The sequence below is a fragment of the Coptis chinensis genome, chromosome 8 (genome assembly GCF_015680905.1).
Source record: "Coptis chinensis isolate HL-2020 chromosome 8, ASM1568090v1, whole genome shotgun sequence".
Taxonomy (NCBI): domain Eukaryota; kingdom Viridiplantae; phylum Streptophyta; class Magnoliopsida; order Ranunculales; family Ranunculaceae; genus Coptis; species Coptis chinensis.
Window position 1 is genome coordinate 92,416,544 of NC_141463.1, and position 22,015 is coordinate 92,438,558.

The window sequence follows — 22,015 nt, forward strand, 5'->3', positions numbered from 1 at the left end:
GGTTCCTTACTTGTTCACTTTATCCAGTGATACAATGATACCAATGCTGATTTGGTCTTACGCGATGGATCACACATAAAATATCACGAAATTTGATATTCCGCAGAATTTCGTTACAGTACTCAAAACATTCCTCGAAAACATCATCAGGCAGAAAAAAGTATCATAGTATTTTAAGCTCCATACTCAAAACCACATCTCTTGAAACTTAAAACAAACATGGAGTTGTACAGGAAATTCATTTTATTTCTCTCAGCTTTCTCTGCCGCACTTCTTGCCACTCTAAACTTCTTCAACCCAAACTGTAAGCATTTCACTTCTTCTTATGTTACTTGACTTGTAAGTTTTGATTCATGCAAACTTTTTTACAGGGATGGGCTTTGAGTTATCACCTAAGTATGCAGACTTGGTAGTGACTAATACTTTAATTTACACTAGTGACTCTTCACTACCTCTTGCTGAAGCCATGGCTATTCGAAACGGTAGGATTTTTCGTGTTGGCAATAACTCTGCTGTCCAGGTTAGCTTTCATTTGGTTTTATTATTATTACTTGGCCTTTGCTTACGAGTGTGTTTTTTTCGCATGTATGTTTGGTTTAGAGGAGAGAATGTAAAGAAAGTTTTGGTCGTTTTTGGTTTTTATAGTACAAATAAATGTGTTGTATTGGTTCTTCAAGGTTCTTTGTGAATGCATCGACCAATTATCCGGTGTGTGTGTGTTAGGTTATAGGTTTTGAGGAAGCTTTTCATCCACCAACTACATTACAATGTATACTGAATGGTGTGGGTTCAGTACTTACATACAACATTGTGGAATCCTTCTCTTAAATTTGATTTTGAGACCACGAATAGAACATTATTAACTACAGAAACAGATATAGAGCTAGTCTTAAACTATTGTGTTGTTGTTGGAAGTTCTGTTTTTTTCCCTTATGCATTATCAATTTAAATGTAGGATTTACTCAGAGATGGAGCTAAAGAGTTAAATCTGAATGGGAAGATTGTGGTTCCTGGTTTCATTGATTCTCACGTGCACCTGCTTTGGGGAGGTTTGCAGGTTTGGAAAATTTATACTTTCTTGGATATTTTCCTCTTGTGATAGCAGACTGTACTCTGTCATACAACTTTTCCTTTTGCTCTGCGTTGGGGGGAATGGTTAACCACCATAACAAAAACAGAAAGACTTGAAAAAGATTTATTACTGATCCATAACAAGACACTTTGATCCAAACAGGTTCAACTTAATTGTTTCAATTGTGATGCGGTACTTCCCATTACTTTTGGTATTACTTATCGACTCAAAATTGTCATTTTCTTTGTGAAGAGCATAACATACTGATCGCGTCCTTACTCTGATCCATCTTTTTTTTAATGATTCATCAATACTTTTTTATTTTATTTTTATTGTATTATTTGAAACTTGCGAATGTTCAGAAACTCCTCAGTGTAATTTTTTGATGGATTGTTAAATTTAGATGGGCTATGTAGATTGTCTAATACTTAACCAACCATTTTTTAAGGTTTGAAGTTTTATAATTACCAGATTGCAGGTCAGTGCGTTCTTTATGATCTTCTTCATTAAAGATCAATTCTATATTAGTTATTATCCTGGTTTATTAAGTGACCTACCAAAATTATTTGCATAAACAACTTATAATCTATATGATCAAGATCCAAGACTCCTATTTAACATTAAATAGATCTTCCTTTCGGTCAAAACATGTAAACTCTATGTAGCATTCTCTTAACCATTCTCTACCACTAAATATCACTTTTGTGAATTTTCTTTTAGTACAACTTGTTTTGCTTGCGTGTAAATTTTTCAGTCAATGCCAGATGGTTCGTGTGCAACTTCAAGGTGTAAATAGCAAGGAGGAGTTTGTCAGAATGGTTAAAGACTCTGTCGCAGGTGAAGTTCTTCAAAGTATATGTAGTCTTTTATATTGGATCTTCAACCCTCCGAACACGCTTTGTTACACGTCTTTTCTCCCTGCTAGATAAGCACCAAGGTTCCTGGGTGTTAGGTGGTGGGTGGAATAATGATCGTTGGGGAGGTGACTTGCCGGTTGCATCTTGGATTGATGAAATTACACCTAACAATCCTGTGAGATGTTATACCTCTGTTGAAGTTGTAGAATCTTTTATGGTGCATTGTGTGCTTATCCTTCAAGATATGTTACTATGCAGGTTTGGCTGTCACGGATGGATGGTCATATGGGTTTGGCTAACTCACTGGCTTTGGGAATGGCTGGAATCACTAATTACACAAAAGATCCTGTTGGTGGAACTGTCATGAGAACAGGTGATGGAGGTAAACTCTAATCTCATCCATTTCTTCATAGTCATCTCTGTTAATAACTATGCAGATCTTGATAAAATATACAGAAAGTTGGTGCATGTGTGCTTCTATATTTCTTCGGAATATAGAAGTCCGGTATAAATCTGAAGAAACTTCACAAATTTGTTAGTTTCAAGTCCAGTTGTCGCGCTTAACAACCGTAGTTGCTCACAACCACCGGTTCACTATTCTTCAGTATCACTATCATACCTTTGTGTGGTTACTTGTGAGGCGTGTTACGTGACCACTCAGAAGGATATCTATACCATGTTGGCGACAGTATTTTGTAAAGTAGGAACGTGTTCACACCTCGCCCATGTAATGTAGCCCAAAAGTAATGACATTTAAGGTTTCCTGTGGGTAAACTTGATCAATATATTGCTATGACTTTCATAAGAAGTCTGTTCTCTAAGTACATATTTGTGTGACAACTTTATATCTGCAGAACCAACAGGATTGTTGATTGATTCTGCAATGAATCTTCTTGTCCCTCAGATTCCTGAGGTGTCAATAGATGAGAGGAGGGAGGCTCTGATGAGAGCAAGCAGACTTGCATTGATGAGTGGGGTAACAACAGTTGTTGATTTTGGAAGATATCTTCCTGGTGCAACATCAGATGACGTCTGGGACGACTTTTCAGGTTTGCATTTGTATTTTTTTTTTGTTTATGTTAGAGTTCTAAGCCGAGACATATTGTTGCATTTTCTTTATATCGTATCTCACCAACCTTGGTCTAATGTTGTTTGAAGAGGTTTATCAATGGGCTGATTCAAAGGAGGAAATGCTAATCAGGGTTTGCTTATTTTTCCCAATGGAGACGTGGTCCCATTTGCAGGTATACTTGTATGACATGCTAGGGGGAGGCGAGAATGGCTTTCCAGTAAAAAAAAAAAAAATGAAGGGTATTTTGATGAATGAGCATGGAATAATGACTACTTAGTTTAATTTTAATTTGGAAGCCTCATTGTTAATCGGTTGTTTTGATTATTATTGATTGATTTTATAATGTAAAGGAATTTTGTTTCCCTTCAAACCCTAGATTTCGGTATTTTTATTAATTCCAATTGGTGTTATTCATCAAAGTTGCTTTCCCCTTCGTGTTACATCATATTTGAGGAACTTCCATTTTACCATAAATTTGAGAAAAGCATGGAGTGTTTTTGATTTTATGGTCATTGAGTTGGATTTTTGTATAGCGTGCTGTCGGTGCTACACTTTTAGGGAACCTTCTTTGCTTCATTGTTTTATTTCATTGTTCATGGACTTGGCATTATCATTATCTTTACGCCAACTTTTGCTGCATTAAAATCTCAATCTGTTTATATTACTTAAATGTAGTACCACGTTGTAACTGAAAAAAGAAAAGAGAACAAAGAACAAAGAAAAAGAATTGTCTCGTGACGTACTTGTCAAGCTGTGGGAGGTTGTCCCTGTGGTATTGGATTCCCAAGGGGTTAAAGTTAGCAAAAGCTGTGACTATCAAAAAATATATAAAATGTGGTAAAATTATAAATACAATATAAATTACGTTGTGGATTTTATGGTCTTTTTGTGTTGAAAAAATTCTATCAACTTGTTGTTCCTAGTGCTTCATCCAGCAAGCCAAATAAGCATTTTCTTGGACTAATTTAACGACTAAAATATGCCCTGCCGAAAATTGCTCATTTGAATTCTTGCTATACCTAATGAACTTTACATATATGAACTTGGGTATAGCTTCTCATGGAACTTCCTCTTTGTAATTTGGGTAATGGATCTCTTCTTTCATTTTTTGATGTGAGGTTATGTTTTGTTTCCTGGTTCAACATAGCTGAAGTTTGAGCTCTTATTTATGTAGGATCTTATGCACAAAACAGGTCGTATTCTGAGCGAATGGGTTTACTTGGGTGGTGTCAAGGCTTTTGTTGATGGTTCCCTGGGTTCCAACAGTGCACTTTTTCACGAGGTGATATGCTTTAAATCCTAGTGTAACATTTGAAGGTCAGAACAATTAAATTTTATCTTTTATGTTCTTATTTGGTTTCTATTAATCACTAAGCAATAGTTCATTTGGGTACTCATACCAACGCAAAGGAAACATGTTGCAGCCCTGAGTCTGTTTGGTGCATTCTTGAACAAATATAATTTTGGAATGGAGATCCTGCATTGCAAATTTTGCAATGGCAAGTTTTACAACTGCCTATATGCAGTGTGCTTATTATGCATAACCTGTCCCTCAACCTCTTACATTCATGAAATGCTCAACTTTCTCTGATATCGGTATTGCATAAACAGAATAAATAAATGTAATAAAAAATTAGATTATTTTTCAAAAAGAAAACAAAAAAGAGGAACAATTCCAGGAAAAGAACATTTATACATTAGATAAAAATTATATAAATCTAAATCCAAGGTCCTACCCATACCTAGTGGGAACAATTGTAGAGCCTACCACAAACATGACAATTTGCGACCGTAAAATAATATGAAGTTGCACACAGGTGCTAGGATTTTGAATGTAGTTGTTGTGCAATTCTGTATGTGAAAACAATTTAAACAGTGAATACAACACTAACATAGTATCATGTAACCATTATAAAGCTAAAATGATATGCCATGATTTAACTAATCTGTAAATAATGCAGATGATGGTTCCACGTGTCCTAGGACCCTAGGGTCCAAACAAAGCACACTTGTTCTTATTATTACCATCTAGATTCTCACCTTCTAATGCAAATTTCTTCTATCTTTAGTTCTGACATACTTGATACTATATAACTATTGCTTCGCTGTCCTTGTCCTCTCCTGCGAGCTTCTTGTTTTAGTTGTATATACAGCTAGGTCTGGCTAATCTAAAGATAATTATCTAATGAATGAGTAAATTTAGGCCTACTTGGATGAACCCTCCAACTATGGTCTATTAGTGACACAGCTGGATAATCTTTACAACATGACAATTGCATCAGATAAAGCAGGGCTTCAGGTATGTCTTGTCTCATTGGAAGTGTTGAATCCTTTTCTATTTTTCTCACTGTTTTATAATATGAGATTTCCATATCGTCTCAGGTTGCTATTCATGCTATTGGTGATAAAGCAAACGATTTGATACTAGATATGTATCATTCAGTGGGCACTTCTAATGGTTATAGTGATCGTAGATTCAGGGTAAACGCAGTGCTAACTTTGATGCATTTATCTTTAGTTCCAGTGTTATTTAGTTGATGAATATATTCATATTCACTTGCTATGGAAATCAAATGCTCTTCAGATTGAACATTCGCAACATCTAGCACCTGGTGCAGCAGCTCGTTTTGGTCAACAAAAGATTATAGCTTCAGTGCAGGTTAATTATGTTCAATACCTTGAACTACTTGTTTCTCTTTTTTTTATAGCTTTTAATTCTGCTCTACTTTGTTCTGTTTGATGTAATGATACTATTAGTACCATTATTAATACTGATGGGTTTGGTTTGAGTCAAATTTTCACCTAGAATGCTTTATTATTACATGCCTTGTATTTCCGTGAACCTTCTGACATGTCAATGAAATAGTTTGATTATGAGTATTAGCCATGATGCACTACTGTAACAAGTTGTGGCTTTGTTTTCTCAGCCTTTGAATATGGATGCACCATTTAAAGCATCTATACATTGTTTTTTAAAATTTGACTAACTTGAAGGAAACCTTTATCAGCCAGAGCATCTGCTAGACGACGCTGGTTCTTTGGCAAAGAAACTTGGGGTGGCCAGAGCTGAAAAAGAATCGTATTTGTTTCAGTCCCTCTTAGCTAGCAATGCACTTCTAGCATTTGGTTCTGACTGGCCTGTAAGAATATTTAGTTTCCTTTTGTCCAATTTTATGCATATCTATGCTTTTGGACTGTAAATCATTATTTTTTAATCATAAAAATGTATGATCTTCCAGGTGGCAAAAATGAATCCTCTAGGTGCCATTAAAACGGCAACGAAGAGAATTCCTCCTGGCTGGGAGAAACCCTGGGTTCCATCAGAGTGTGTTTCACTGAGTGATGCATTGAATGCGTAAGAAACAATTCTATACTTTTTGCGTTACAGGTTGCTCTCATTACTTATTTTATTTTTCTAATCTAAAGGATCTCTTTGGCTTTACTGTCTTGAATTTTATTACAAAGCTTTGTGCCCAATCGTTTTAGGGTTAACTAGTATTACCCCCCCACTAGATGAGCCAATTAGGATTTCCCCCCCACTAGATGGGAAATTAGGGTCTCCCCCCTAAACACACGGTCAATTTGGTTTGACCGTTAACTTTCAAGTCAAACAATTGAAAATTACATAAATGTCCTCATTGTTTTCAAAAAGAAAATGTTCAATTTTAATTAGGTGGGGGCATTTATGTCATTTTCAGTTGTTTGACTTGAAAGTTAACGGTCAAACCAAGTTGACCGTGTGTTTAGGGGGGAGACCCTAATTTCCCATCTAGTGGGGGGGAAATCCTAATTGGCTCATCTAGTGGGGGGGTAACACTAGTTCACCCATTGTTTTATTGTCCACGTTGCGTCCAACCTATTACTCCAAAAGTCACTGTTACAATTGTTATTGATATGGAGATACCTATTGCAGACACACCATTTCAGCTGCTTATGCAAGCTTCCTAGACCAACAATTAGGATCTCTTTCTCCGGGGAAGTTGGCAGATTTCGTTGTGTTGTCTGCGGACACCTGGGCCAAGCCTGAAGTAGAAGCAACGTATGTAAGTGGTATACAAGCCTACACTATCCCTGAAATTTCAGAACAGAGGAACTTAAATCTTGAGGGCGAGGTTCTACGGCAACATCAACACAAGGAATTATAGGTATATCTCCACAGTCATGTGATGCATTTTAAACAAGTCTGTGTAGTCATCTGTACATAGTTTACGGACAAAGGTTGTGTTTGTTCAAGTCCAAGCGTAGGATGTTTGTAAGATCCAGGCAATAATCTATGTATGGTTGTAGTAATCATAAGCTGTTTGATGTTTTCGATATGATTTTTTGTCGCCATTTCCTCCATTCTGTTTTGCTAAACACATAAAGAATTAATCTGTAACCTGCTCACACATGAAGCAAACATTTAATGTAGGAGGAGTGATTATGTTACACTCTATCCACACTGTTTTCTCATCCATTGAAGTAGTTTAAAAACATTAACGTCAAACATAAAAAGTCATCGGTATGGACTAGAGTATGGATGGTTCACATAGCTAGTGTGGAACAAATTCCTTCTCAATTTCTTTTCACTTGAGATGTTTTGCATGTGGTCTTGGTTCTTCATTTAAAAGGAAGAAGAAATCTCATTCCTCAGCTATTTCTGAGTGTTCAGTTGTCGTCCAAAAGTTGGTACACCGTACACGTGCAATATAAATGATAATATACTCGGAAGATCTGAAATCTACAAGAAATTGCAGTTGATTTGGTCATTTAGACGTGAAATGACTGGAAGCACGTCATTGGATGGTAGTATCTCCCAATCTGTAGTGATCCACTTAACATCGGGCTGTCATCTTATTTACCATAATCCCAAATGAAGAAGGTTTCAAGTCTCAGACTCATGACTCGGATGGCCTGATCAGTTTATCACACTCTAGTATAACAAATTATATAAAAAAGTAATCCTGTATTTGACTTTGGGCATATCTCACATAGTCACATGTATCTTGCCAATCAGTCTAATCAGATTGCAAAGTCATAAACTCATAATCTTTTTTTTTTTGGTTTGGTTGCAAAAGTCATAATCACATTACTCGTACACCAAATGATCCAATGCCCTACTCACCTACTGTCTTTTGATTTGGATTAAATTAAGTGGACTTTGTTCTCTAACCTTCTTTTAAATGTGCTCAAGCAATGTTTTGATGAAGCACTCTTCTTTGTCAAAAAAATGTGACAGACAATTTTATTTTGCATTTGTTGTTGTGTGTGTCTGCGCCGCGTTTCGTTCTGATTTTTTCTATTTGCATTTGTTTTATTCTTTTAAGTAATGGTTGCTGTGAGATATATAGGCTCATCAGTCATCAGCTAGCTAGTTCGTGGATTCTTAGTAAATGTAATGGGTTCGGATGAAAATGTGCACGCACTGTCAGGAAATGCACTGTCGATGAAAATTTGAAATCCGAGAGGTTGTATATATATATGATCTGGTGTTTATCGAAAAAAAGTATATATGATCTGGATATACAAGTATACTGATGTGCTCGTATTAGATTGTTATTGATTGGCGTTGACACAACGATCACAACTCAAATGGAGCTAGCCACCTGTAATTTATATCGATTCAACTCTCATCGAGTACGAATCGATGAAAATATTAATCATTACAAGTGTATATTGTCAAATACTTAATCTATACACTCATGTAGTCAAGATTTTGTCGTCAAGGTTAGGAGAGACCATTATTCCTTAAGTGGCATTTACTGTTTTCATGGCATAAAAGTCTTGTAGGGTTGCTAATATGTTTCAAAATTTGAGTATCCCAGTCCCCACTCCCCACATTGGCGCAAATTGCATCTTCAAACCCAACTACCAATTATTTGAGTTTTCAATCGCCAATTATATCATTTATGTGCATTTGACTCATTATATCTTAAAGTTGTCAATTGGCTTATTATATGAAAGGTTGTAAAGTCCCCTTGAGGTCATATGCTAATTCATGAATTTCCATACAAAACTCATTTCCATATGTTTAAGTTTTCTCCCCAATAAAATCCGATTTGAATAAAAAGTTAGTACTTTGTCAATGAAAATTCACATGATATAAAATTTATGTCAAACAGGATTTGGATAACTGTTTTCGTAAGCAAGCAACTTGGCATTATCTATCGAACAGATTTTTCCCAACTTGCGCAATATTAAGGATAAATCACCTGACTTCTTGTTTAGTATATACATAATGATTCTGAACCTGAATATCATTACTAAATAATCAGCATATAAAAGAACTAATTAAAAGAATTGTTAGTTGACATTGAAAAATAAATAAATAAACGAATTGCTGAATGACCCTCTTCACAAAAGTTTAACATGTCTTTTCTCCTCATTGTGACACTCAAAACTGGTACAACCAGTTGCATAGTAGGTGTTGAAAGTTTTAACCGCGTTAGAGCAAGTCTAATGGAGAACTGTTAAATTGGACTGCTAAAAAGTGTCACATAGACATTTTAGCTTGCCCAGTCAAATTTGGCACCCCAAAATAAAAAAACTAATCCAATCGTGTTTTATGTTTTAAAATGCTAAATGATACGGACAATATAGTTTTTGCTGTCCTTCCATTATTTTGTAACTTAAGTTGAATTTATTTTGGACGGATTACACAATTTCGTCGTCCGTCGATAAACCTTCTAGACTAACCTTCAAAAATTTAACACATTGGGGATGAGGATGACGACGTAAAATATGCCGTCCTGGAATTAACCTTTTAATAAATCTCCCAAACTTATTATAGCATAAATTAGCGGAAGAAGGGCTTAATTTTTATTGAAGTTTTGACTTCTTCCAAATTTAAGACCCTTTTAGCAGTCCCTTTGGAATGACATTTTTGTGGTTGGAGTGCTATATTTGCTCTTATGCTCAATGTATATAATTAATTATTTGGGCATATTATGTCTTTTCCAAATTAAATGATTATTTTTCAAAACTAGAAAACAAAGGCGCCCTACAATCAATTAAATGGATATCTTAGTCCTTTCTTTTATTTTTGCTAGGTATCTTAGTCCTTTCTTTATCAGTAGTATATAACTATATATAAAGTATAAACATAAGCAAGCGATACAGTTAACAAAATGTATAGTACTAACACATGTTAAAGAGCAAAATTCATAGCCGGCTTCATTGAACACCGACAAAAACCTGCCAAAATGCCTACAAGAAAACAAATGTGGACTTTACTTGGTCATAAACACGTACAATCCACTTCATTGGTTCTCTATATAAAACCAACTCTTCGCCCTTGCACTACAGTTCAAAATTCAATCCTCCTTTCTCTAATGGGCAATGCAATCTCTCCTTGTTGTCAACCCAAAGTATTGAGATCATCAGTGAAGTTAATCTTTTATGAAGGAACAACAAAGATTCTAACAGGGAAAAATATAGCTGGAGAAGTCATGTTTCAATTCCCTAACATGGTAGTTTGTCATGCTGATTCTTTCTACATAGGCCAGCCTATCCCTACACTCTCCATCGACGACAAACTAGTACCCGGCGAAACTTATTTTGTTCTTCCAGTTGATCATTTCGCATGCAAGGTCTTGTCAATATCTTCACTTTCTTCCTTGGTCTCAAGTCCAAAACTTGCTCCTATTAATTTTGGTGGTCATGAGGGTCCATTTGAATATGTCAAGTGTGCAAATGGAAGATTGTTGATTAAGGTTTCGCCGGAGTTTATTACAAAACTTATCTCGAAAAGGACTGAAACTGGTACGAATAGCGATAGTTGTACTAATAAGTTTCTTATTAGTACGCCAGAGTTAAAAGAACAATACGATCAATTAGTAGGGTACTGTAAAGAACAGGTGTGGTCGCCTAAGCTCGAAACCATTTCTGAGTGTAGGAGGCGAGCGTCACCAATCAAGTTCTTACGAATTTAGAAGAGATCATCATGAAAACTTGAAGGCCACAAATTCTTCTGTTAGATATTTAGATACTGATCATTGTTATTCTTTTCATTGTAAAAAAGACATTGTTTTGTAAATTTATAATGTATGGTACGTCTATTTCAGCATTGCATTTTAACATAAATATGCTTGTACGTTTTTTTTGTTAAAGAACATAAATATGCTTGTACACAGTCGGGTTTTAAATTTTTATAGTTGATTGGTAAAAATTGTTCTAGTGGAAGAAGCTCACAGAAATGATTTAAATGTATAATTATTATATGGTTCGAATTTGGAGATTAATTAAGAGGCTAAACCGAATACTACAAATTAAGGTTTATCAATATTATCTTCATACCGTCAATGATTTGTCAATATTATCTACAAATTAAGGTTTATCAACCTATAGAACGAACTTACTTGAACAGGATCTGTTCTTTAGGGAAGTACCTCTCTTTCCTTGTGCAATCAAGAGACGGTGAACAAAGCTTGGTAGATGAACCAGGACCGGGCGACCAGAGCGTGATTAATGGCTGGTGATCCAGATGGGTTCACTTCGCTGTAGAGGATCGTTCTCAGCAGCCTTCAGGCTTCTGGGGTGATCGTGCGGTTGTCTGACAAGCCTCAAAATCTTGCCTATCTGGAACATTTTATTTTTCTCTCTTCCTCGCCAAAGGTATAGGCTGTTAGATCCTTCTTTGTTGAATGCCAAATACCAGGTGGACTAAACTTGTACTTCTTAACACTGATTTGGAAGGAGAAAGAAACTAAGAAGTTGTCCAAGTTTAGACCCATCTGCATGGGAAACTTGCTGATGAAAGTGATTTCAAAGGTGCTCTAGTTGCAACTTAATTTGCAAGGTTGTTATTAAGCTAGTGTCACCTGAACAAGCTGGCTTTATACATGGAAGATGCATTCAGTCCAATATTGGCCGGGCTTGCTTCAGAGATGGCAAATGAAATGAGAAAAAAAAGATATGGTGGCAATGTGGCCATCAAAGTTGACATCTCACAGGCTTACGATACTTTGAGCTGGGAGTTCTTACAAGCGGTGTTGGTAAAATTTGGGTTTGTACAAAGATGGATAGATTGGATTTTTGCATCATCAGAACTGCAAAAATTTCAGTTTTGGTTAATGGGGGGCCGTGTGGATATTTTGGTGTTGGAAGGGGTCTCAAGCAGGGAGATCCATTATCACCATTACTATTTGTGTTGGCAGAAGATGTACTGAGCAGGGGAATAAATTTTCTGAGACAATAATAGGGTTACACTAAACTAATGGTGATGATCAAAAACACTCCCGGGCCTAGTCATCTCTTATTTGCCGATGATATTTTTCTTTTTGCAAGAGGGGATAGAAGAGGCATCGAGTACATCGCATGGCTGTTACAAAAATATGAGAAAACCTCGGGACAATGTGTCAGTAAGGAGAAAAGCAAACTATTCACTGGTGGTATTCATCACACAAGAATAGAGGCTATTGAGAAAGTGTTAGAAATTACTTCTCGAGCTTTTCCCGAAAAATATTTAGGGGTGCCAATCGTACAAGAAAGAGTTACTCATGTCACTCTGAGGTGTGTCATAGATAAGATTAAGAAGAGAATAAGTAGTTGGGGTGGCAAGCTACTTACTTTTCAAGGAAGAGTGGTGCTAATCAAATCGGTTTTGAGCAGCATCCCAATATATAACATGTCCATTTATAAATGGTCAACGAGTTTGATTAAGGAAGCAGAAACAGTGATGAGGAATTTTCTTTGGTCTGGAGACGAAGAAGTTAATTACTGTTAGCTGGGACAAATGTTGTAAGCCCATCAATGAGGGGGGGTTAGGTCTGAGAAGACTTAAAGAGGTGAACTTGTGTATGCTGATGAAATTGGGCTGGCAGATTCTAAACGGAGATGAAGAGTTTGCGAAGTTCATTAGAATCAAGTACGTACTACAAGAAAAATGGAGATATGATTAAGTATTACAGACCCTCATCTATCTGGGGAGGCATTAAAATAGCATTAGGAGAGGTGATCCCTCGATCACAATGGATGGTTGGAAATAGTCAACACATTGATTTGTGGAGATCAAATTGGCTGGGAAGGAAGTCCATTCAGGAGCACCTACAGCTATCATATGAGGCTCTAGTGAATTGTAATGCTGCAGTAAGTGATTTGATCCAAGATGGAAGCTAGGCACCACCAGAGAACTTTAAGGAGTTTCTTACCCAAATGATACTAGTATCATGGATAAACCCTTGACACAGGATGAGGATCACAGGATTTGGTGTCCAAACTTGAAGGGTGAATTTACAACTGCATCAGCATACGAAGATATTAGAAGCAAAGAGACTAAGGTCAGCTGGCATAAGGTGTTATGGAGTGCTCACATACATCCAAGTACAGCTACAAATGCATGGAAACTGATGAGAAATTGTGCAGCAACTCAGGAAAAACTTCAGAGAAGAGGGGTGCAGCTGGTACCAAGATGTGGAATTTGTAAGAAGGATGTTGAAAATCTGAATCACTTATTGTGGTATTGCCCATTTGCGAGGCAACTGTGGGAATGAATATCAAGTAAGTTCCGATTCAGAAACGGCTTCTCCAGTCTGACACAAGCTCGAAAGATGGCTTAGGGCAGTAGCGTGCTAGTGAGGCATATGTGGGAAGTAGCAGTAGTGGGTGGGAGGGTGGCTCTTTGGTTTCACAGAAATAAGGTACACTTTGAAGATGAAAGTAACAAATTTACCTTTTGTACAAAGTATGTGAAGCAACAAGTTAACTGTGTTATACACACGTCAAAGGGTACTATGTATGGTACTGCACATGATTACTTTGTGAGATTGGCTTGGGGTGTTGAACTAAAACTAAGGAAAGCTCCACAGATCAAGGAGTGCAAGTAGTTACTGCTTGAAATAGATCAAGTTAAAGTTAATGTTGACGGGTCTTCCATGGGAAATCTTGGACCAGCAGGGTGGGGTGCAACATATCGAGATCATAATGGTGAGTTTTTGCTTGTGAGTTGTAAGGGCTTAGGGGTGGAGATGAACTATGTTGCTTAGTGTTACGCAATTATAGAGAATGCGGAAGTAGCAATTGAGAAAGGTTAGCTGAACTTATGGTTATAATCAGACTCAGCGGCTGCAATAGAAGTTTTTAGTACGGGAAAGATACCATGGCAACTCAGTAAAAGATGGGGGTGGTGTAAAAGCAAATTGCAAAGATGTATGCTCTCTCATACATGGAGAGAAGCTAATTTTGCAGCAGACATGCATTGCTGCAAAAAGAGAATATAGCTTAGATAAAGATGAAGTAAGTGTGTATGTAGGTATTCCCCCATGGTTGTATAAATGGGAGAATCCTAATGGGTTGTATTTCAGATTTGTAACATGAACTTGATATGAGGTGTTACCGACTAGCATGTGGCTGGTGAGTAACTCCCATGGAGTTCATACACTTTTGTAACTTTTCTTTTTCTTAATATACAATAGATAAACTTACCAAGCAAAAAAGAAGTTAATGATTTGACAAAGTTGCAAAAGTTATTAGGGTTTACAGCATAATGAACCTACCTTTATATCGTTGTTTAACCATGATCTACCTACAAATAAACCAATTCGACCCAACTAAGGCTGAGTCTAATGGTTTTGGACTCTGCATCCCAATCCCTAAAAAAAAAATAGGGCATTTTACGGATACAAAGTAGAAAAATTGATCCAATGGTTTCAGCCATATTACACTATTTTTTTTTCCTTGAAAACTTAGCTTTATTTATTTATGGAGAATTCTATATTTACAAATACCCGATCATCATATATATGCTATATCTGTACCAGTAAATATAGGTGCTCGATACAACCATACAGAAGAAAACGGAGGCAAAAAATTTAAATCATCGATCTAAAGTCCACATTGAGGTAGAAGTAGGTTGTTGCCACCAGGAATCCTTAGCTGCTAAATAAACGCCTAAACTCGCATCGCAAAATGCAAAACAATCATCACATGAGTTTCCTTCTCTATATCACCATTCAATCTTATACTCCACAAAGTTACTTAGCAAGGAAATGATATCAATAATGATTTTCTTTAGTAGCCAATGTAACTCCACGTCCCCAGCAGTAAGAGATCTGAATAACAGTTGAGAATTTGTTTCTAAGATGACCTTATGGATTTGAAGTCTTGCCAATAGTTTGATACCATAGAGCATGGCAAGGAACTCACTTTTTTTTTTTTTTTTGTTGAAAGGGTAATTGATTAATAGCAAATAAACGAATAAAATAATGTTACAAGGGAGTGAGTTAAGACAGTAGATGACTTGCATTAACATGTTACTAACTTGTCATTACATTATTACAAAACAATAATAGGTACTCAGCTAAGTTGTTGGTAGTATGGAGAATTGGTATTGCCACACCCATGATGAAGTGTCCATTATCCTTATGAAGAGCACACTCTGCACCTCCAAATCCTGGATTCCCAATAGTTGCATTGCCCCATCAGTGTTTAATTTTGCCCAATCATCACTTGGGGGATACCATTTAACATATAAGGCATTATACTATTTATGAACTTTTTCTTCCAAAATATTATTATTTGCATCATACCGTGAAACTTTCGATCTGACATAATAAATAAGATTTGGCTTGCTATGATTGAATCTTGAATCGTTTCTAGCAAGCCAAATATGCCATAAGCCCATACCCAACAGGCAAATTTGAGTAGCTCCTTCATGTTGTTTCCTGACTTTATCAAGCATCTCAAACATTCTTAATCGAAAATCCTGCATAGTAGAGTACTTCACATCTATCACTATTTTTGTACAATTAGCACCACACCATACTACTTTTGCAAAGTTGCACTCAAAGAAAATATGCAATGGAGTCTCCAGAGCAATATCACATAAAGTACATTGATCATACACATGAAAATGAAGGGATGCCAAATGATCCAGTTCATATGACGTATTAGTGTGAGATCATTGACTTTATTACAAATTCGTGGTGCTAGTTTGTACGACAAAAAAATATTAACCATATGGTGTAATTTGAATGTTTACAAATTGAGCCAAATCAAGTGGTGTAGGATGTACTTTCTATTTCTCAAAATCACTTTGTATATATAGGGGATAATATCCATATAGAGAGTTATTTCCACGGGTTTTCACTCCACTTTTGTGGGATACCCATTTGACTCACCCTAATGGTTTCAAAATTGGGCCTTTCCTATCCCACCCCTTGACATTACCAGTGGCAACAACCTGCCGTTCATGTCCGCAATCTGCATCACAAGGCTATTAAGGAGACCAAAATTGAGAAGGCCGTCGATTGAAAAGTTTGTGAGGTCGGTTTAGACTCTAATTGGAGACCAAGTCAGTGAGTCGACCAAGTTCCACTCTTTCACAACATTTGTCACGGGTTTAAAAAAGGCTGCAACTAGGCCTAGCCCAACATACGCATCCTCCAATAGATGGGCTTGGGCCTTTTGCTAGACCATGTTTGCCTTCAATATTTGAATGGAATGAATTCCACCTTGAACTGGTTAACTGGTTAAGGCAAAATGACATTAAACCCAGAGTGAACGTTCAGGTTGGTTTCAAAAATACAGCTGTTTGTTTGTTTTTTTTTAAAATATAAATCTCCCTGGCCAGTAATTAAACGGTTTCATAAAACATCTTTCAAAACGAACCAACCCATGAAACTCCCTGTTTTCAGAAAAAACATGATAAAGATGGAAATAACCCTATACTGTCTTCTTCTTTCCTCTCTTTTCAACATGAGAACTCCAATTTTTTATGTTTCGCAGAGAAATCACTTTAGAATAACACAAAATACAAAAATATTAACATCATTCATTTCATAATAAAAATAAATTACGAAAGTGGTAGCTATCTCATGAAGGTTGTAGATTCGGTTTTTTTCGAGATGATTTCAAGATCGAAAACCATTTAAAGATGATATCATTTGAAAAAACTTGTTCAGGTCGTAATTTCGAAATGCAAAAATGCATATCTCGAAAAGATAAAATAGACTTTCAAAAATAACAATTTGTAAAACAAATTTTAATAGAAAAACAATATGTAAAAATAAATTTGCATAGTAAAATTTCTATGCAAAAACAAAATTACATGATGATTGGTTTGCATGGAAAAATCACTATGTAAAAATAAATTTGCAAACTTAAATTTGTATGCAAAAACAATTTTATTTATATAGTGACGGGAGCCAATTTGTTCATAATAGATGAAGAAGAAAAATATAAAAATTAATATGTAAAAATAAATTTTCATAAAAAATTACTATATACGGAAAAATAAATTCGCATAGAAAAATCACTACGTAAAAATAAATTTGCATAGTGAAATTTCTATGCAAAAACATATTTACATAGTGATGGGATTTGCAGATAAACATATCATTATGTTAAAATAAATTTGCATGTTAAAATTTGTATCCAAAAAATAATTTACATAGTGATGGAAAATGTTCAAAATAGATCGAAGAAGAAAAAGAATAAAAAACATAGACCAGAGACACAACTAACAACAGTTGAGGGAGTAAGTGATTATTTATTGTAAAATTATGTTTCTTCATTATGAAACTTTGTTTCTTCATTGTTTGAACATGATTTCTTCATCGTTGAACCTTATTTCCTCATTAATTATCGAACCTTATTTCCTTAATTTCCAAGTTGAATCGTGTTATCGAAGTTAAATCAGTGTTTAAATCATATTATTCAAGTTGAATCAGTGATTTTTCTTTGAAATGGCGATGATATGACATGCTTATCTAAAAAGGTAAAAAATGAAGCAAAAAAAATTTAGGAAAGTAAAAAATAGATTGTGATTTTCTCTCTACTTAAAAAACGAAGAGATTATATAATGAGATACTATAAAACAGGGAGGTTATGAGATATGGGCTGATGGTAGGGTGCCAGGGCTGAAGCCCATTTCTTAGTTTTTTTTAATTGAAAAATTGTTGAACTTTCACAATATTTCAACTAATACATGATTACATGTAGTCTACTTAATCAAAACGGTCTGTTTATGTGGACCCTCCAAAGAAACCCCAAATCTATTGAACCTGATGTGTCAATCATCATATAGATTAGTTGGGCATGTGTCACCACATCCGCCTAATTAATAATTGGACTAACATGTATCAATTTAAACATCTTAAAAGTTTAATATTCTTTTGAATAGAAAATGAAGAAAGTGACTCTCCAGGACAGATTGGGGGAAAAAATAATTCTAAATGATATTTTTTTTTAATCACTCATAAGGATCGGATAGATGAAAGGTCAAGTATACTCTTTATACAAAATTAAAAACAGCTCAGGTATATGAAATGTCAAGTATACCCCTGGTACGAAATAATAAAAGGCCCCGCTCAACCGAAACGATCCGGTGTATATAGTATGAACATTGATTGTTCATACCTTCAATGTTCATACCTCAACATTATAATGATATGATCGGTGCCCAAAAAATATCAATATATCGGTGTATGAACAACCATTATTCGGATATATCGGATATATTGGGATATGTAACCAATCCAAACTATTTAAAACATCGGAAAATCGGATAAGTTATGATAACAATATATCATTCATCGGAGTTTATATTTTAAAATGGTCAACATAATGATTATGATCGATTATAACACCTATTGAAATATGAACAATCATTGTTTATACCTTAATATGAGATATGAACATTTATTGTTAATACATCAATATATTGTATAAAATGCGTTCACCTATTTGGGTATGAATAATTAACATTAGCATAAGGTATGAACAATACATCATTGTTCTATTTGGGTATGAATAATTAACATTAGCATAAGGTATGAACACTTATTGTTCATAGCAAAACAATAAAAAGGGTAAAATCAGAAAATATTTATTTCAAATCCGGGTTATTTGTCCTTAAAGATTATTTTAACTTGAAAATTAATTTTGGTTATTTTCACCTGAAATTTGTCTTGAGAGTGATTAAAAAAAATCGTTGGTTTTGACTTTGGAGAGTGATTTTCACTTGAAAATGGGCCGTGAGACCACTTTCTTCTAGAAAATAAAGGTTGTTGTATTTTTTGAAACCAAAATAAAAAAGGGGTGTGCTTAACGGTAAATTTTTCTGTGAACCAATGACATGGTTGGTCACACTGATGTCCAAAATCACGCCATTTATCCACATTCTTTTTAGAAAATCGATCTCTCAGCCAGAGAACGTGGTGTCCAAAATCAGGCCAACTGAATGTGGCATGAGTGTCAATATATTTAGCAAAAAACATAGCCAGAGATGTTGTTACCAACATATTTGAATATCAATTACATTCTTTGATACATGTAAAGACTTCGACTATTTCATTTTTAGGTTTTATTATTGCCTCATTGGTACAGAATAGATAATACTCTCATCCGAGTCTATACCATGACAGCCTGATTATATGAGCCTTTAGGATTGTGAAGAAGTAACCTATTGTGTTAAATGCACCATACGCCAAACCCTTGTAAAATGCGACATTATACTCATCTATAAGAATTTACTGTATATAATTTGTACGTTGATTGAGACGTAATTCAGTCACTGACAGCTTAGCTTATATATCTACGGGATATGGCTATGTTTGGAGATAGTTGCTACTCTTGGATTTTATGGCATCTTGAATCACCTCTTTGGTCAATCGCTGTGCCCAGGTGCCCGGGGGTACCGGGGCTGTTCTGTGAGATTTAAATTGAGAAGAGCAAATTGTTGCGCAGGGCGTGTGCTCTCCACAAGAATGGAGCTACTGTGCACACGAAAATGTTGTTATGGCTTGTGGAGATTCTTCATGGCATGTGCCTCTATTTGTCAACCCGCATCACGATCTCCCATTGTTGCGGACAATTTTAAATTCTCTATAGTTTTTTGGACAGAAGATATAAAATTGCAAATGTGTAGTATTATAAGCTTATGCAACTGAAAAATAATTTTTTTACAATGTGTTGAAGTTGATAATCCAACAAATACGGAGTACAGAATTTACTCAGTTTATCGTACACGTAACACGTTTGGCACTTTGGCGGTTTGAGGATTCCGAAACTCATAACTCAAAAATATGTCTAACAATTATCTATTTTCGCTGGTATTTGGCATTAGCTAAAGTTCTTCACAACGTTTCTTTTTGTAAGAAAAAATAATAATGGTGGAGTGAGCTAGGCAACGTGGAGAAATACAAGCGTGGAATTCACTAAAATTAAATTTTAGCTTTTCCGACTATAGCATAACAGCTACTTGCTAATGATCTCGGGCTGGTTCCAGCAGCAATGGTGATTCGTGACCCACCACCCACCTAGTGTTGCGAAATAAAAGTCTCGTTGCCTAAAAACAATGATCATCGGACTATCCGAGTAATGAAACATTTTTCTATTTTATTTTTATTTTTTTCCTTATCCAGTTTCCACATTATTATTCAACAGGCATTTGCACCTTCTACTCCAAGAATAGATTTAAGAATGAGGTATCTGCTGACGGAGTTTATGGCAGTATATATATACATGACACGAACATCTTAGTAAGGCGTACTAATTAAGGATCTATTCTCAACTAGTCTTCACGTGATCCTCATAATGTTAGCTTTATCTCCATTATTTCCAACCTTGGGTTTTCCTACAGAAGAACAGATAAGCCAAGAGCACAATTGGACTTCAAATGATTCTTTAGTGGATTTCAACCATAAAGAATGGAATAGGTTGGATTCCTTTGGTTCTTCATGTCCACTAGATGAAACTGATCAGCTTCACTATCCCAAGCATTCCAGTGGGGCTAGTAGTGATCAATGTACTGCAAAGAAACAGAACCACAATGCTAGTGAGCGAGACCGCAGACAAAAATTGAATAGTCTGTACTCAACTCTTCGATCAGTACTTCCCGGCACAGATCAAAAGGTATTGACTATGTGTGTACTCTTATAGTCTTATTATCACAATACACACTTGAATTATGATCTCATTATACTAATGGTGTGCTTTCAATGTATCGTGCAGAAGAAATTAAGTATACCTTCTACAATCTCTCAAGCACTAAGATACATACCACAGCTGCAAAACCAAGTTGAGACACTACTACAAAGGAAGAAAGAGATCTTATCAAGTATTCCTAAGCAGAGTGATAACTTACCTTACTACCCCAAGAAAAACAGAACTGCTAAAGGAGAGTCTTTGCCTATAGTCTCGACGTGTCAAATTGGCCAAAGGGAAGCCGTGATTCAAATATGTACATCAAAGATCAATAGGAGTACCTTCTCTGATATGTTACAAATGTTGGAGAAAGATGAGATTCAACTCCTGAATTCTTCTGCTATTGCTCCAATACAAAACAAAGTCTTCTACACACTCCATGTTAAGGTAGTTTATTAAACTTATCTCATTTTTAGTGAAACTTGTAGTTGCTAAGACTTGTATTGAGAAAGTGGGATTCATATTGATAAGTTGTTTAATTCCCCCCTTTTTTTTTGTTGTTAATTTCAACAGGCTAAAGAAACTCAAAGAGTGGAGTGTGAAGTGTTGAATCAGAAGATCCTTTCTATATGTTAGAGTACAGTTAAAAATCAGCGATATCTTAGGAATTAGGTGCAAGTATAGTACTAACGAATTAGAGGTATTGTGTGATTTGTATTGTATGTATTTCCTTCCTAAAGATTATGGAATGAGGAGTACAAAATATCAGGATATGGGTATTTATCGATTTCTGATTTATAGATATGTATCGTGGATATATCCTCCTCTTTAGGGATATTTGACATTGTTTTACATGCAAATATCGTAGATATATCCAAAATATCGATAAATATTGTGGATATTTCTTAATATATCATGATACATTATTTATATTTATTTGAAATATAATAGTAAATATTAAATAAAATTATTACATACACAAAATATCACCAAATATTCTAAATATCAAAATATTATTGAAATATCATCGATATTTATAGTCGTATATATCTCTAAACATATCGTGATATTTATAAATCTTTCTCTAAAATCTGGATAGATATCAACAAATATCACGATATATCAAGATATTTTATACTACGCATATTAGTGTAGTCTTATACACTTACTGTA

General features: G+C 35.3%; 3 protein-coding genes and 1 non-coding gene across 4 annotated transcripts; all 4 read left to right on the forward strand.

Annotated features, from left to right (window-relative positions):
* Nucleotides 1-145: 145 nt before the first annotated feature.
* LAF3 (Amidohydrolase family) lies at nucleotides 146-7,317 on the forward strand. Its single transcript, XM_086575685.1, has 15 exons — nucleotides 146-304; nucleotides 372-520; nucleotides 956-1,057; nucleotides 1,837-1,909; nucleotides 1,998-2,104; nucleotides 2,188-2,311; nucleotides 2,784-2,978; nucleotides 3,088-3,173; nucleotides 4,176-4,283; nucleotides 5,205-5,300; nucleotides 5,384-5,482; nucleotides 5,586-5,660; nucleotides 6,010-6,141; nucleotides 6,241-6,356; nucleotides 6,915-7,317. Exons 1-15 carry the CDS (start codon nucleotides 220-222, stop codon nucleotides 7,144-7,146), a joined length of 1,779 nt encoding a protein of 592 aa, XP_086431811.1. The 5' UTR covers nucleotides 146-219; the 3' UTR covers nucleotides 7,147-7,317.
* Nucleotides 7,318-10,246: 2,929 nt separating this feature from the next.
* Nucleotides 10,247-11,111, forward strand: LOC147484430 (DUF4228 domain protein). The gene has a single exon (XM_086578514.1). The coding sequence runs from the start codon at nucleotides 10,312-10,314 to the stop codon at nucleotides 10,909-10,911; it is 600 nt and encodes a 199-aa protein (XP_086434640.1). The 5' UTR covers nucleotides 10,247-10,311; the 3' UTR covers nucleotides 10,912-11,111.
* Nucleotides 11,112-11,327: 216 nt separating this feature from the next.
* LOC147484431 (small nucleolar RNA U3) lies at nucleotides 11,328-11,541 on the forward strand. The gene has a single exon (XR_015207073.1). It is a non-coding gene; the product is annotated as a small nucleolar RNA U3 (small nucleolar RNA).
* Nucleotides 11,542-20,426: 8,885 nt separating this feature from the next.
* LOC147484432 (transcription factor ORG3-like) lies at nucleotides 20,427-21,677 on the forward strand. The gene is made up of 3 exons (XM_086578261.1): nucleotides 20,427-20,830; nucleotides 20,930-21,289; nucleotides 21,416-21,677. Exons 1-3 carry the CDS (start codon nucleotides 20,513-20,515, stop codon nucleotides 21,476-21,478), a joined length of 741 nt encoding a protein of 246 aa, XP_086434387.1. The 5' UTR covers nucleotides 20,427-20,512; the 3' UTR covers nucleotides 21,479-21,677.
* Nucleotides 21,678-22,015: the final 338 nt, after the last annotated feature.